The 14,734-nt window shown below is 43.7% G+C and overlaps 1 protein-coding gene across 4 annotated transcripts in view; it reads right to left on the bottom strand.

Annotated features, from left to right (window-relative positions):
- ATP11B (ATPase phospholipid transporting 11B (putative)) overlaps window positions 1-13,751 on the bottom strand; it is a 68,159-nt gene extending 54,408 nt beyond the window's left edge. For all 4 annotated transcript variants that reach the window (XM_064458069.1, XM_064458068.1, XM_064458067.1 and 1 more), the window contains exon 1: window positions 13,492-13,751. In XM_064458069.1, coding sequence (XP_064314139.1) covers window positions 13,492-13,518 — 27 coding nt within the window. In that variant the 5' untranslated portion in view covers window positions 13,519-13,751. The remainder of the gene's footprint in view (window positions 1-13,491) is intronic.
- Window positions 13,752-14,734: the final 983 nt, after the last annotated feature.

The following is a 14,734-nucleotide window of genomic DNA, read 5'->3' as shown; positions in this document are numbered from 1 at the left end:
TTAAGGCTCCTTAATCAGGTGTATTACATGAATCAACTGTAAATAAAATAAAATTTGAACATAAGATGAAGTTACAAAAAACCCCAAACCTGTTTGATTTTTTTCCCCTTTTCATGCTGCAAATTAAATCTCGATTTATTAGCTAAAGTTCAGCCATTCGGGTATTTATCAACATAGGCCAGGCATTATCTACCCCAGAATACAGCTCTCATATTTAATCTTCAATGCATACTTCCACAATAGAAATTTTGCACCCAGATAAACTTGACATGTTTGGTTTTGAAGTAGTCTAAACAAATGCTATTTACATACAACACATAGATGGTTCAATCAAGCTGATTTATAAAGCACTTTTTTGCAAAATAACTTTTTTTGGGAAAAATAAAGAAAGAAGTGAGTTGTAGTTTTCCTTTTTTATAAGTTTGTAATGACTCTAACCAAAGACAAAGTAATTTTTACTAAACTTCTTCAGCAGTGATTCTGTTAGTGTTCTAAAAGTTAGACAAAGACATCATCTGTGTAATAATTAGGCTTCTTTAAAACAGCATAGCAAACTTATCCTGGGGAACTGAGGAGAAATTTTTGATTGTGATGTTATTTCTTTCATGAAAGAAATGGGCTTCAACAGCCACCTCTCCTCCAAATAACCCCTTCCTACACTTTTGCCTCCGTCTCCACCACCATGCTGGGAGAACTGCCCGTGCAGCCATCAGTAAAGCGGACTGGAAAACTGATCCAGCCGAAACACCACCGTTTTCCCCACCAGGTGTTTATTTTTTCATGTATCAGTTCCCTAAAACAATTGCATGGTCATGCCAACAGCCTGGTGATATAACAAAAGGGAGCATTATTAGCATGCACAATGAACCAGGCAACTGGAGAAACAGGCGGAGTAAGCGAAGCAGCAGCAGCACTATAAGAACCATGCAAAGAGCCAGCCTACCCTCTCAACACCTGCATCATCTTGTTGATACAATATGCACTATTTACTGCAGACTCTTATTTCTTAAATATCACCATCAAAAAGCTTAGCTTACGGCAGCACACACGTATGCCCTCCCCACACACGCTACAGCAGAGCAGATAGGAGAAATCTGCAGATCTTTCAGCTAGGATTTGTGACATGAGACCAGCTCACAACAAACCAGCTCCTGTTTCAAGCTTTGTGATACCTGCACCAATAACCACAAATCACCCAACAAGCAATTTTTGCTTATCACTTGTGCAAAGCTAGTGTACTTTAACACGATCTCCCAGTGTTTCTTGTTCACCATTCACAGCTTTTACAGGGGAAAAAAGGCAAAATTATGTTTGCTAAAAGAACTTCTGCTTTGTGAACAGTTTTTAGCGAAAGGGGCTTGAAAGAAGGAAGTCTCAATTACAGCCTCTTCCTCCTTTCAAAAACCACACTGAACACTGCTAAGGAAAGTAATAGTTCCTCAAGAGCCCTTTGGACACCACGTACTAATTAGTAAAACTAATGAACAGAAGAAAACTCAGTATCGGGAAGCCTTTTTCCTAGGGAGGTGACTGGCTGGCGGTGGCTGCAGAAACAGAACACATTTCCTGGCAGCCCAAAAGCCTTCTATTACGCTGCTGCCAATATCTATTTTGATTAAAGTTGTTTTGAGGAAATAAATTTTCTTGCTTTGTATTTTTTTCTGAATATACATAGAACACTTTTCCCTTTGTCAGATAAGATGATCTATTCATACGCCACGCACATTTTCAGAAGTCTGAAAATTTGTACTCAAAACAGTCAGCCAGTAATTCTTTCAGTCATATAACTGGGCAGTAGTCAAACTGAATTTGTCACATCAAATGTTAGCGTGAAGGAAAAAACAGCCTCGCACAGCAATTTTAAACACTGCTCTAACAACTAAAGTACTGAATCAGCTGAAGCACCCTGAGGTTTACATAGTGCCATGCAAGTTGTTCCTCCTCTTTTAAATATCGCTGCAGTAAAGAAATAAAACAGTATTAAAAGTCATGCACTATTTATGCAACTTCCTCTTCCTGCTTACTATATCTACAGTTGTTTAAAATATATGATAACAAACCACGCTGTAGCCTCCTAAAAGACCAATAACCTGACTACATTATATTGTGAAAGCAAACACTCTGGGAAGCAAGGCCTGAGAAACCATGAAGCAATGATCCTTCCTTTCAAAGTTATAAAATGCCTAGTACTGTATTTAGAAAAGTCATACTGGTGCTTGGAACAAAGTCCTAGCTACACACAGCTCAAGCTGTTATTACTTTACCTTATTTTGTCAAAATGCCCATAGAAATAACTTGGAAAAATCCCTACTTAAAATTTAAAAAGCCATCTATCTTCTCCTTGTTTATCTGCAAAAATAACGATCAAGCTAAACTGGCCTCATTCTCTGGTAACATACTTCCCTGTGCCAGCTCCTCTATTCAGGTGACTGATGCCAAACATGCTGATCTCGTAACATCAATAAAATCAGAAAGGAAAAGCAAGCTGAGCAGGCAAGTTGGGCTTGCTAACATAGCGCTCTCAGAGACTGTTATGGCACGTCTGGTTTCCATTAGCAGTGAAGGATTTTAACAGAGATTTAGGCACACTGCTTAATTTTAAAACGCCTCAACTTTGCATCAATTAAGGAAATCACAGTATTTACAAAGCATAATCCACTTTGGACATCATTTGATAAAAAACACCTAACACTTGGTAACAGCTACTTTTTTGTGACTGTCTTCAAGAGAATTCCAAGCCTTACATATTTATTTTTTTTTAAACAGGATTATTAGATTTCTTATCTAAATGCCTATAATACATTCCTCATTCGTTGCTTTATTTTAGGGTGCTCCCTTTCACACTTAGACACACAGATTATGAAAACTATCAATAGTGAACAGATTCAGTGATACTTTTGCTCTATTTCTTTAGCAGTGATTTTGTTGATAGTAATAAAAGTCTGTACACATCCATATAATTTTGGCAGTGAAACTCTGGACCAAGAAAAAAGTTACAGGATTAATAATGCCAGTTCAAACAAAATGAACTTAATGAGTTTTACCTGTCACTAACAGCTCACCAAAAACCTGTGTATTTGTAGGGTGTCGGGACAGATCCAACTTTATCCATGTCCTCAAACTACACAGTCTGCGCTACTTGACACAATGGCAAGATTTAAAGAAAACTGGCTGTCTATACTGTTGCAGAGGGGAAAATGTGCTAGTAATAAAAAATTAATTAGGAAATCACGAAAGGAGAGGAAAATGACTGCAGAGTCTTCTGGCAAGAATCAAACATACACATGGCAAAGCAATCTGTACCAGAGATGACAGAAAACAGAGGCTACAATAAATGTGCCTTCAACTCTAATAAAGAAAGCAACTGAGTTAACGTTCATATTCTAAGAAGCAAGCCTAAATCTCTAAGACATGGCTAGTGGCTTCCAAAATGCTTTGCAAGGCCATTCAGCGCTCTTTAATATTTTTCCTTAAAAAAAAAAATGCATTACAACAAATAAAGGTCCAACAGGGCTAAAAGAAATTGAGGCTTGACAGCAGCTACGGTCCAAAACGTTTGGTCTTTTGCCACGATTCCCAAAGCAGCCCATTGCTCTAAAGAAGTGGCAATGAAGATGTCTTTGAAGTTCCAGCTACACAGATTTAATTTCAAAACTAACAGTCTTCCTCTGTGGGCTCCAGCAATTAGTCCTCCTTATCTGCAGTATCATCTACTTCTCGGACAAACTCAAGAGTAGGCAAGATTTTCAAAGCTAAAAGGTGACATTAGACACCCATCAGGAGGCAACTATAGGGAACTGCATTTTATAAAATAAGAATTGAGATCTCAAAAATCAATAGCCACTTTTAAGAATGCTGCTCAATATATAAAAAGTACTTTGAAGATGTAAAGTGCTACAATTTGGCAATAATCAATCACACAGAGCAGTTGAACAAAGTCACACTAAGAAATACAGAAGCAGCAGAGTAAATGAAACATTCAACACACAAATCCTTCATATACCTTGAATAACCATAGTATCTAAAAATTTAAAATTCTAATTGTATCCTTTCTGTACAGTTTCTGGATTCATTTAAGTCATTTTATAGCAGAAACACTTTTCTTTGATTATCAATATTAAATACAGCATTCCAGTCTGACAGGTTATGGACTCTCTTGTCGCTTAAAATTAGAATGCAGTTCCCATTTTGTAGCTAGCAATTTCACCATATACAAAACTAAATTTGTCAAGTTCATAACAGGACAAACAGAAGAATCATACATTCCTACGTGCACTATCATCTTAAAATGAAATGCTGTTTGCCTACTGCTCTGAGGAGTCATTTATAAAACTATTTTACACAAGTGTGAAGGGTTCCTGTTCTGGGCCATTATCCCATCATTATGGGCCATTATCCCATATGACTATTGAAAACCCACTATCCCATATGACTATTGAAAACCACCACTTTTAATATTTAGACAGGTTCTAGTAGTCATTAGCTACTTAGGTCACCCAGATCCTGCACTGCAAGTCTAATTCACATACCCCTTCATTTTGAAAAAAAAAAAAAACACAAACCCACAAACTTTTCAAAAAATTCTTCCCCCAAAACTGCCCCTACATAATAAATCTTAAGGCTTTTTCAGAATGTGTGCCTAAATAACACTTACAGTTGCTCTGACAGTTGTTGCTCAACAAATTTAATGGGAAGATAATTTAGTTCATAGCTAGAAGTGCCTAGCTCTTAACATGCTTTGACAAAGCCTGCTCTGTAAAACTTAACAGTACAATTTTGAGTCCACTCCATTCATCAAATACCACTTTAAGTTTTGATTCCATTTCAAACTTGATTTATGGTTTAAGTTTAATGTCCTGCTTTCAGACATGTCTACCAACTAGTTTATCCCTAAAGCCTGCTCAATCTTAAGCTTCTTTTCCATTTTGTTGCAGTTCTTTTTCCAAACAGACGTGTAAATACCTGCAAAAATTAGCAGAGCCATCCATAAAACCAGCACAAAAACATGCAAAGGGGATAGTAAGAGACTAACAAAATATAACAATATATAACAAAATATACTTCGTGGTATAAAACTTCTTTCCCTGGTATAATATTTCAAGATGAAAGCAAACAGCCTGCCTTTTTTCTACATAATTCTCTCTCCTTCCCATTTACAGGAAAGTTCTCCTTTCCCATGCTTATTTTTACACAAAGTAAACAAGCAAAAAAATCCTCTTAAGTCCCAATATGTGGGAGGCCAAGGAATTGCAGGGTTTTGTTTTTTAAATCACAGTGTAGCTGTCAGTCCAACTTTCTTTTCTGCCATGGTCTGTACTATTGCTAAGTGGGTTCCTGCAACAGCAGTTAAGAGGTTTGTATAAAAACAAAAAGTCTATCTACAATTCTGTCACCTGCATTTAGCTGGAAGATATGACCTTGCGTTTTCAGAGGCACTTTGTCATATCTATTTTGCTGCAGTTCTTATCTGCTGGCTTAGATACAGATTTTGTGCTAGAAATCAAAGGTTTTTTAGAGGTATACTGCAGATACCTTTTTCCCAATGAAAAAGTTACAAAACCAGTCGTAACTACTGAGGACACCACAACACTAGAAAGAAAAACAGATGGCAGATCACTAGTGAAAGGCACAAGTCACAATGCTTTTAATTTAAACACATTAGTATATTTTTCTTTATATATATTTTTATATAAAACATGTTTTATATTTTTTCCTTTTTCTTATAGTTCCTATCTCTCCACCAAGAAAGCCAACAGAAGTTTTAATGCATTCAGCCAACCCATCCAAAACTAGAGAAGCAAGTATCAATGATATCCAAAACCCATGTTGAATGTTATTAAATTCAGCACATATTTACTTGCCTTAAATCATGGATTTTATCTTCTGAGGAGAGTTCAGAGGCAATCTCTTAGCACTAAAGAAAACAGCATCCACCCTGACCATCCCCCATCCCACCAGATACCACCTACTGACCAGAACAGAAAGCGCTTTTGCTCTTTGTCAACAAAACAATACTTTTCTCCCTCAGTCACATAAACCAAACAGACAGTAGCTATTAAGGGAGCAGGACCCTGTTATTGCAGGAATATCATACAGTCAGTGAAATGGTCATATTGTTGCATGACAAGTGGAAGTTTGGCACAATAAAAACTTACTGCTTAAACGGCTCATGGCTGGGGCAGCAGAGGAACGATGGGACAAGATACAGGTCAAACATCCAAGTCACACCGAAAGGCAGAACATCAGACAACCCTGATTTTCCCATTTTTAAAATGGTCTTTGAAAGAAACGGTGCCAAGGTTCAATTAGGTTTTGGTATTTTTAAATTTAATTTTTTAAATTTAAATTTTAAATTTAAATTATTTAAATTTAAATTTTAAATTTAGAGTTTAATTCTTACGAGTAAAATTAAAAAGTTGCACACAGGACACAACGGATGTCCCCATTTGGAACAGACAGCTGGCTGAAGCCGGGCCAGGCTCTGCACGCTTTGGAACACACTGTGCTGCAAATGTATTAGCCTTCAGCAGTCACAGAATACAAAAAGAAAATAAGGTTAAAAGACCCAAACACAGTGGGAGGACTAGTCCAGCAGATCACAGAATATCTCTAGCAAAAAAATAGGGCCACGTTTTCTCCTGTGTGTAGTTACATGAAGGGGATCATTAACCCCCCAGTACACAAACTAACCAAAGCAGTGCAACCTTTGGGCTGTTCTAACCTGCATCTCACTGATCCTTCAGTGGCAATACAGAAGGTATTAGCTGGGCAGTCTGAACCAGAGGAACTGTTCTGAGCAAGTACACATTTATTTTTCTAGTACACAATAACAAACACCCACTTAATTTTAGCCAAAAAGGGGAACAGCCTTCACTGACAAGTAAGAAGAGAGGGGGGAAAATTATGCTACAGCAAAGCAATGTGATTTCAGAAGCTGGGATTCTCAGCCATTGGATTAGTCCAAAGTACTTTCAGTATTGGAAAAAAAATTCACGGAACTCTGGGGAATAAAAAAAAAGTAACTGCATTTGTTCAATTCTATAAAATGATTAAGTGAAAATAATACACACGTCACAGAATGACAGATGTCAGTGCAAACAATGAGATCAAATGCTGTCCACCTTGTTCAGAATGCCAATAACTGCAAGTTATCACAGAATGTCATCTGCCCCCCTCAGAACATCTTAACAGATACCAACACCTGGAAGGGAAGAGCTCCCCAGACATACAGTCCTCTAGTGCTAATCTATTCAAGGACATTTCCCCTATTATTAGAAGAAACTTTTAATTAGAACACATACCAAAAAATGAACAAAAACACTCCTACAGGTATTGTCCTGTGGAGGGCTGTGGGGTGTGACAGAGACAACCAACACAAAACAGTCTAAGACATTCCCTGTGACCAGGTCTCAATGCAGGCTACGTAGAACTTTTAGACTAGATGAACTCCTGATCACAGAATCCGAGTGGTGGGGGTTGGAAGGGACCTGGAGCTCATCCCATCCAACCCCCCCTGCTTGAGCAGGCACCCCCAGAGCAGGGGCACAGGGCCGCGTCCAGGCGGGGGGTGAATGTCTCCAGGGAAGGGACCCCACAGCCTCTCTGGGCAGCCTGTGCCCCTGCTCTGGCACCCGCACAGGGAAGGGGTTTGTCCTCATGTTCAGGGGGAACTTCCCGTGTTCCAGCTTGTGCCGTGGCCCCTTGGCCTGGCGTTGGGCACCACTGGAAAGAGTCCGGCCCCATCCTTACAAGCATTGATGAGATCCCACCTCGGTCTTCTCTTCTCCAGCCTAAACAAACGCAGCCTTTCCTCATAAGAGAGATGCTCCAGTCCCCTCATCATCTTCACAGGTCACTGCTGAACTCTCTCCAGTAGTTCCCTGTCTGTCTTGAACTGGGCAGCCCAGAACTGGATGCAGAACTCCAGACATGGCCTCACTGGGGTGGAGCAGAGGGGGAGGAGAACCTCCCTCGCCCTGCTGGTCACACTCCTTTCCATGCCCCCCAGGACACCGCTGACCTCCTTGGCCCCAGGGGCCCGGTGCTGGCTCAGGGTCACCTTGCTGCCCCCCAGCACCCCCAGGGCCTCTCAGCAGAGCCGCTCTCCAGCAGGTCCCCCCCAGCCTGTGCTGGTGCGGGGGGTTGTTCCTCCCCAGGGGCAGGACCTGGCACTTGCTCTTGTTGAATTCCATGAGGCTCCCCTGGGCCCAGCTCTCCAGCCTGTCCAGGACTCGCTGGATGGCAGCACAGCCTTCTGGTGCATCAGCCACTCCTCCCAGCTTGGGACCATCAGCGAACTTGCTGAGGGGACGCTCTGTCCCTTCGTCCAGGGCATTGATGAATATGCTGAACAGGACTGGACCCAGCCCAGACCCCTGGGGAACACCGCTAGGTACAGGCCTCCAACCAGGCTCTGTGCCGTTGGTCACAACCTTCTGAGCTCTGCCGTGCAGCCCGTTCTCAATCCACCTCACTGTCCTCCCATCTAACCCACACTTCCTAAGCTTACCTGCGAGGATGTTATGGGAGACAGTGTCAGAAGCCTTGCTGATGTCAAGGTAAACAACATCCACTGATCTCTCTTCATCTACCCAGTGTGTTATGCCGTCATAGAAGGCTTTCAGGGTGGTCAGACATGGTCTCCCCTTGGTGATTCCATGCTGACTACTTCTGATAACCTTCTTTTCCTCTACATGCCTGGAGATGACCTCCAGGATGAGCTGTTCCATCACCTTTCTGGGGCTGGAGGTGAGGCTGACTGGCCTATAGTTCCCCAGGTCCTCCTTCTTGCCCTTTTTGAAGGCTGGAATGACATTGGCTACCCAGCTCTCCTGAAGTCCAGGGTTGTAATCCTACTTGTTGCCCTGCTTCTACCATACAGGATCCTGAACCCCACATCTCATGGTCACCGCAGCCAAAGCTGCCCCCAACTCCTACATCCTCAGTCAGACCTTCTTTGTTAGTATAAGGTCCAACAGCACATCTCACCAAAAAGTAATCCTCGATGCTCTGCAGGAACCTCCTGGATTGCACAGGCCTTGCGTGTTGCTTTTCCAGCACATATCAGGGTGGTTGAAGTCCCCCACGAGAACCAGAGCCGGCGACTGTGAGGCTACTTCCAGCTGTCTGTAGAAGGCCTCATTGACCTCCTCTTCCTGAGCAGGTGGCCTGCAGCAAATGCCCACAACAGTATCACCCATATTTGCCTGCCCCTTGAGTTTTACTCATGAGCTCTTGACTCGTTCTTCCTCTACCCCTCGGCCGAGCTCAGTGCATTCCAGTGGCTCCTTCACATAAAGAGCAACTCCCCCACCTCGCCTTGTTGGCCTGTCTTTCCGAAAAAGCCTGTAGCCATCCATGACGGCATTCCAGTCACACGAGCTGTCCCACCATGTCCCTGTAACTGCAATCAGATCGTGGCCCTGCGACCGCACGCAGATCTCTAGTTGCTCCTGTTTATTCCCCACGCTGGGTGCATTGGTGTACAGGCATTTCAGAGAGGTAACTGAGCACACAGGTTTCCCTGGAGGGGTGCACGTGGACCCCACTATAGCCATGCACACCCTCGGGGTGTTTGGTCTTCTGATTGTCATCTCCCTTCTGGTGTCCCTCCCAATCTGAACCTTCCTAGAAGCATGAAATAACTGGAGAACCTAGTTACGAGACTAAGACATCGATCCAAAGGAACTGACCTATATACTTTGTCTTTGACTTCCAGTTAAATATCAATAGCGTAAAAGTTGTCAGTGCACAACAGCATTCAGGTTCTTAAATTGTAGGAAGAAGATACTCTGCCAAGTACAGCGTAATTCTGCTTCCCTTGAACTGTCGTATGTAAAAGAGGGACCAGACAGGTAGCTCTTAGGTCTTCTCCATGCAGTATCTTTTGCACATCATTGCACTGTTAGATAACAGATAAAAAGGTTCAAATTCCACGTAACAGCAACTAGAAGAGAAACCCAGAGACCCTTCTTCACTTGACAGGACTAAGAGTTCAAAATTACGCACCAAAGATCATATATACAAGGGTACTCTATGACAAGTTTTGGAGACCTCCTTGCCAGACACCTGAAGTTGTCATTACTTTCTGGAAATACCACTGCAACAGCTCCTACACCCCATGTGCACCCTCAGGATATTAGCACGGTCCAACACTGTCATAAATCTACGAAACTGAGGCGGTAGAAGTCACTGAGCACTGCAAAACGCCACTTCGTACTCTTGCTTTGTATTGGCACTGCACACACGTGACCAGGAGAGCCAAAATAGTGCTCTGCTGTACACAGATCAGCTATGTAGTCTAACCCATCATATCTAGAAATGTAAATGAAATGTAGCGTACTATTCCCAAATATTAATGATGCTTCCTATCAACTGTTCTTTACCTGACTGCTTTTTCCAAGCAGAGTTGGCTGTGCCTGTGGTGTTAACACAGCCCTCAGCAAATCCGCATGCCTGCTGGCTTTCTGTGATCTCAAGGTAACAGAGCTGGAACTCAGGCATCTTTCCTGCTCAAAGCTTGTCTTTGAAATACATCAGGGCAATGAGTTGTACTCCATTTGCCGCTACATATTCTTACTACTAAAACTTAAGTACTTCCAACTATTAACTAGGTAATGATATTATAATATAATAATATTAACTAGAAAGTTGCATGCTGTTAATGACTTACTACATATTTTATTTAGCAGGGGACAGCATCAGATGAACAAAAACTATAAGCTGTCTGTGTAGGGTGGTGTTAATTTTTTCTGAGCAAGCAAAGCAGACTGAAGACCAAGATACCAAATCAAACCAACAATTTGTAAGAATGCCACATAGGCACTGAAGACCGAGCAACTGTAGTACTGTCACCAATTTCTGTTACACAACAAACCACTGAAAAGGAAAAGTAACACCTCAGAAAATTGTTTTGAACTTGTAGGACCATAATAAAGATGCAAAAAGCCTTACATTCTCAGTATGTGTCCTGTTCCTAGAGGACTAGTCGTCCCTTTATGTAGCTATACAGGCATGCAATGATCTTCACAGACTAAAGCACAGCAAAGTCACCGCTTAAATAATTTGAATTCCGTACCAAGTTCGCTCATCACTTAATTCTAAGACCACCTGCTTCATTTTCCCTGCCCTTTTTACAAATCCTGAGAACACAAGTTCTCAAGACCATACACACTTAGGACAACCTCCTTAATTAGTATATGAAATACTGTCCTCTTAAACAAACAAGAAGTTGTAAAACATTCGTTGGTTTTGTACAGAGAGTACTTAACTACCTAAAAGCACCTTCAGCAAAGTACCAGTCCCTCCCCCTTTCCCCAGTCCCTTGCTACTTTCCAATTTCTGCACACCAACGTTTTTCTTTTGTACTACTACAACATCCCACGTACATAAGCCCCATATATTATTTGCCTGGTTCCAATCCTGCTGCATGGAAGGGAACACTTTTTCCAAAACCTGTTGCCACATCAAGCACAGCTACAAATACACACTCTCTAAAGGCATCCAAAACCACACTTCTCCTCTATCAGAAGTAAATCAGACAGATTTTGCCACGCTTTGATTCAACTATTTCTGCCACCCCACTCGCTCTGATTATTTTCTCAGCATCATTCCGCAGGTTCTAAGCCCTTCCACATTCCTTCGGAAATTAAACATGATGGACATATGAAGCAGCAAAAGTATGGTGGGATCTACGTTAAACCAACAGTTACACAGAGGGATGAGTTGTCTGAGTGTTCCTTGGAAGAAACATGCAGTGTGATACCCATCTTAGGCCACTTTTCATCTTACAAGCTGTGAAACAAGCAAGCCATTAATGTCAAAAAATGACATTTATAGAAGAGAAAACACAAAACATGTATCATTGCAATAATAATTTTTCCTTAGTACCATATTTAAACATCTGTTCAAGCATCTTGACTTTTTATCCTGTTCTACTATACTAATCCTTCCCTGTCAAAACTAGTGCAAGTTTTGAAGAGTTATTTTTCCCATCAAACAATCTCCTTTAGATGAACAAAACCCTCCTAGTGCTAGGTTTATTGCTCACCTTGTTATCCTAAGCTTTTACTTTCTGTTAAGGGCAAACATATTTCAGGAAAGCTGATCAATGCACTCACACGGAGAAAAGCAACCATGTTTGATACATGAATTCCTAGCACTGAGGCAGTCCTAATCTAGACTCTACAGAAGACAACATAATGCTGCTTTAAAAACCACAGACACAAACCTCAAGCCACCTTCAAGGGGAAAAAAATGATAGCTATGTTACGCCAAACAGGCTTTATTCTAAAAAAAACATGTGTATGACCGTAACTGAATAGAAGAGTGCAGTCAAAGCTCAGTCAGAGCAATTCCCTTCCAGGTCAATATCTCTTGGTGTTACACCAAGCGAGTGAGCGCTGTCAAGCTGGCATTGAGACCACCACCACAAGCTCTGTGCTTCGGACACAGATCCGGCAGAATCTACAGGTGATGGGAAAGGAGATAAGGGGAAAAAAGGAAGAAGAAAAATTCTTTTTTTGTAAAAAGTGATTTAACAAATTAAACAAATCATTAGCAAGAGAGAGGCTTTAACCATTAAAATATAAAAACCTAACTAAAATTAAGTTCTCGTACTAACCTGGGCAACATCTACGACGCACGGTAACTCCAATGAACGTAAAAAGTTTGTAAACACATAATTTAGAAGGAATTTTTCCCTTTGATAAAATGCAAGGGCCAACACGGGATTCGGCGGCGCCCGACTGACGGCGCTTCCCTGCTGCAGCGCCCCGGGCGCCTCGCCCGTCCGGAGGGAAGGCCCGCCACCGCGGCCCGCCCAGGGCTCCCCGGCGAACGGCACTTCACGGGTGCCCTTCGACTTCTCGCCACTTTGAAAGCGTTACCACGCAGGCAGCGGCCCGGGGCAATAACCGAGACAGAGGCACGCCAGGTGAGAAGCCTCGGAAGATTTCGCAACGCGGAGGAGGAAGAGAGGCCAGCAAAATCCCCGAGTGTCGGTCCGCGGAAGCAGGCACCGTCATTCCTCCGTCGGAAGTCTGGGGAGCCCTTCCCAAAGGGGGCTCCAGGGAAGGGAACACGCTTTTCCCCGTGTCAATGTGGTTTCAAGAAAAGAAAAGGAAAAAAAAAAAAATCCCAACCGCCAAAAACCCGGAACACCCCAAGCCCTCCGATACAACTTAAAAATAAATTTAAAAATAACGCCAATAAGGATCCAAGCGAAGCCTGCGGGTCTCGCCAGCCTCTCCGCCTCCCGCTCCCGGCAGAGGGGAGAGCTCCCCGGCCCCGCTGCCCCCCCCCACCCGCACCCCCGATTCCTCCGGGGAGCCCGCGGCCGCAGCGGCCCGAGCGGAGGCCGCGGGACTGGGCCGCCCTGGCGGGCCGAGGCGAGGCGCCGCCGGGTCCGGGGGTGCTGGGGGTGCAGGGGAAGCCCCCGGTCGCTGCCCGGCGCCGCGCCCTCCCCGCCCCGCGGTGGCGGGAGGCACCTACCAGCTGCTGCCGGACCCACCGCAACATCCCCGGCGGCGGGGGTCGCGGCGCCCGCGGCGGGGCCCCCTCGGCAGTGCCGCGCCCTCCGCTGTCACCGCCGTCACCGCCTCAGGACAGCCGCCCGCCGCGTCTCCTCCCCATGGCGCAGGGGCCCGACGCCGAGTTAGGAGCGGCACAGGCCCCCCGGCGCCCCCAGCCGCCGCGGCTGCCGGCGCCCCGCCGCCGCCATCACAGGGCCGCCGCCGACACCCCGCGGCGCTGTGGCCCGCCCCCGGGAAGTGACGTCCGGGAGGGGTGGGGAGCGCGGTGGGTGCGGCGGGAGGCGGGAGGCGGGAGGCGGGAAGAGGCTGAGGCGGTGGGGGCGCGGGAGCCCTGGTCGCAGCCCGCCAGGTCTGTGCCCCACCGCCCAGGGCCGCAGTGTCTCTGGGACTCCCCTTTTCTAATGAAGCGAAGCCACTACACAGCTTTATTATTTTTATCTTTGTTTTCTTGTAAAATAAAAAGGCAAAACGTCCATGTTGGAATAAAGACTTTGAAAAGAGGCCTGATATCCACTGATTTAAACTTAAGAAGCAAGTGCTGAGTGTGTAGGTGTCCCAAAGCAAGGTACACGAGCTGGGAGGATCTGTCGCCGTTCTCTTCCTGCTCCTGGCAGTATTGTGCTAAGCTGCGGGTCGGTTAATGTTGGATGCTGAAACGTGTTGGCATCAGGCAGCGATCTCTGAAATCTTCCATTTTGTTCTGAAAATAGCTACTGCTTATGAAAACAAAACAGTGTTCAGCTTCAAACACGCACACCGAAACAAGTCTGCAGCTCCTGGGCTTGCGTGGCTAAGAACTAAAGGAGATTATTTTAAGCAGTAAATACCTGGATATTTGTGACCGAATACTGTTGTCAGTGAAGCGAATGACAACACTGACACGGACTCGAAGAGAAGGTTTTTTGCATGTGAAGATCAGAGTACTATTCCTACCGTTCCCAATTGTTTCCAGGTCATTATGATGTATAGCAACAAATCATAATCATATCTGCCATAGAGCTAATATAGTTTTTAGTGCTCAGTTAGAAATTTAGAACATAATTCAGGATTTAAGATAGATGATATAATTTCTGAACAACTGAACCTGCTGGTTTAAGCATCTACATTTAATTAGAAAAATAATCTTAAAACAGTGGGGAATAGGCACTTAGGAAACTTAATATTAGCAAAACTCTATTAAATGCTAGGCGTTATTTAAAAAC

Source organism: Phalacrocorax carbo, chromosome 7 (genome assembly GCF_963921805.1).
Source record: "Phalacrocorax carbo chromosome 7, bPhaCar2.1, whole genome shotgun sequence".
NCBI lineage: Eukaryota > Metazoa > Chordata > Aves > Suliformes > Phalacrocoracidae > Phalacrocorax > Phalacrocorax carbo.
The sequence above is the reverse complement of the archived record's forward strand: the minus strand, read 5'-3'. Positions and strand labels throughout refer to the sequence as shown.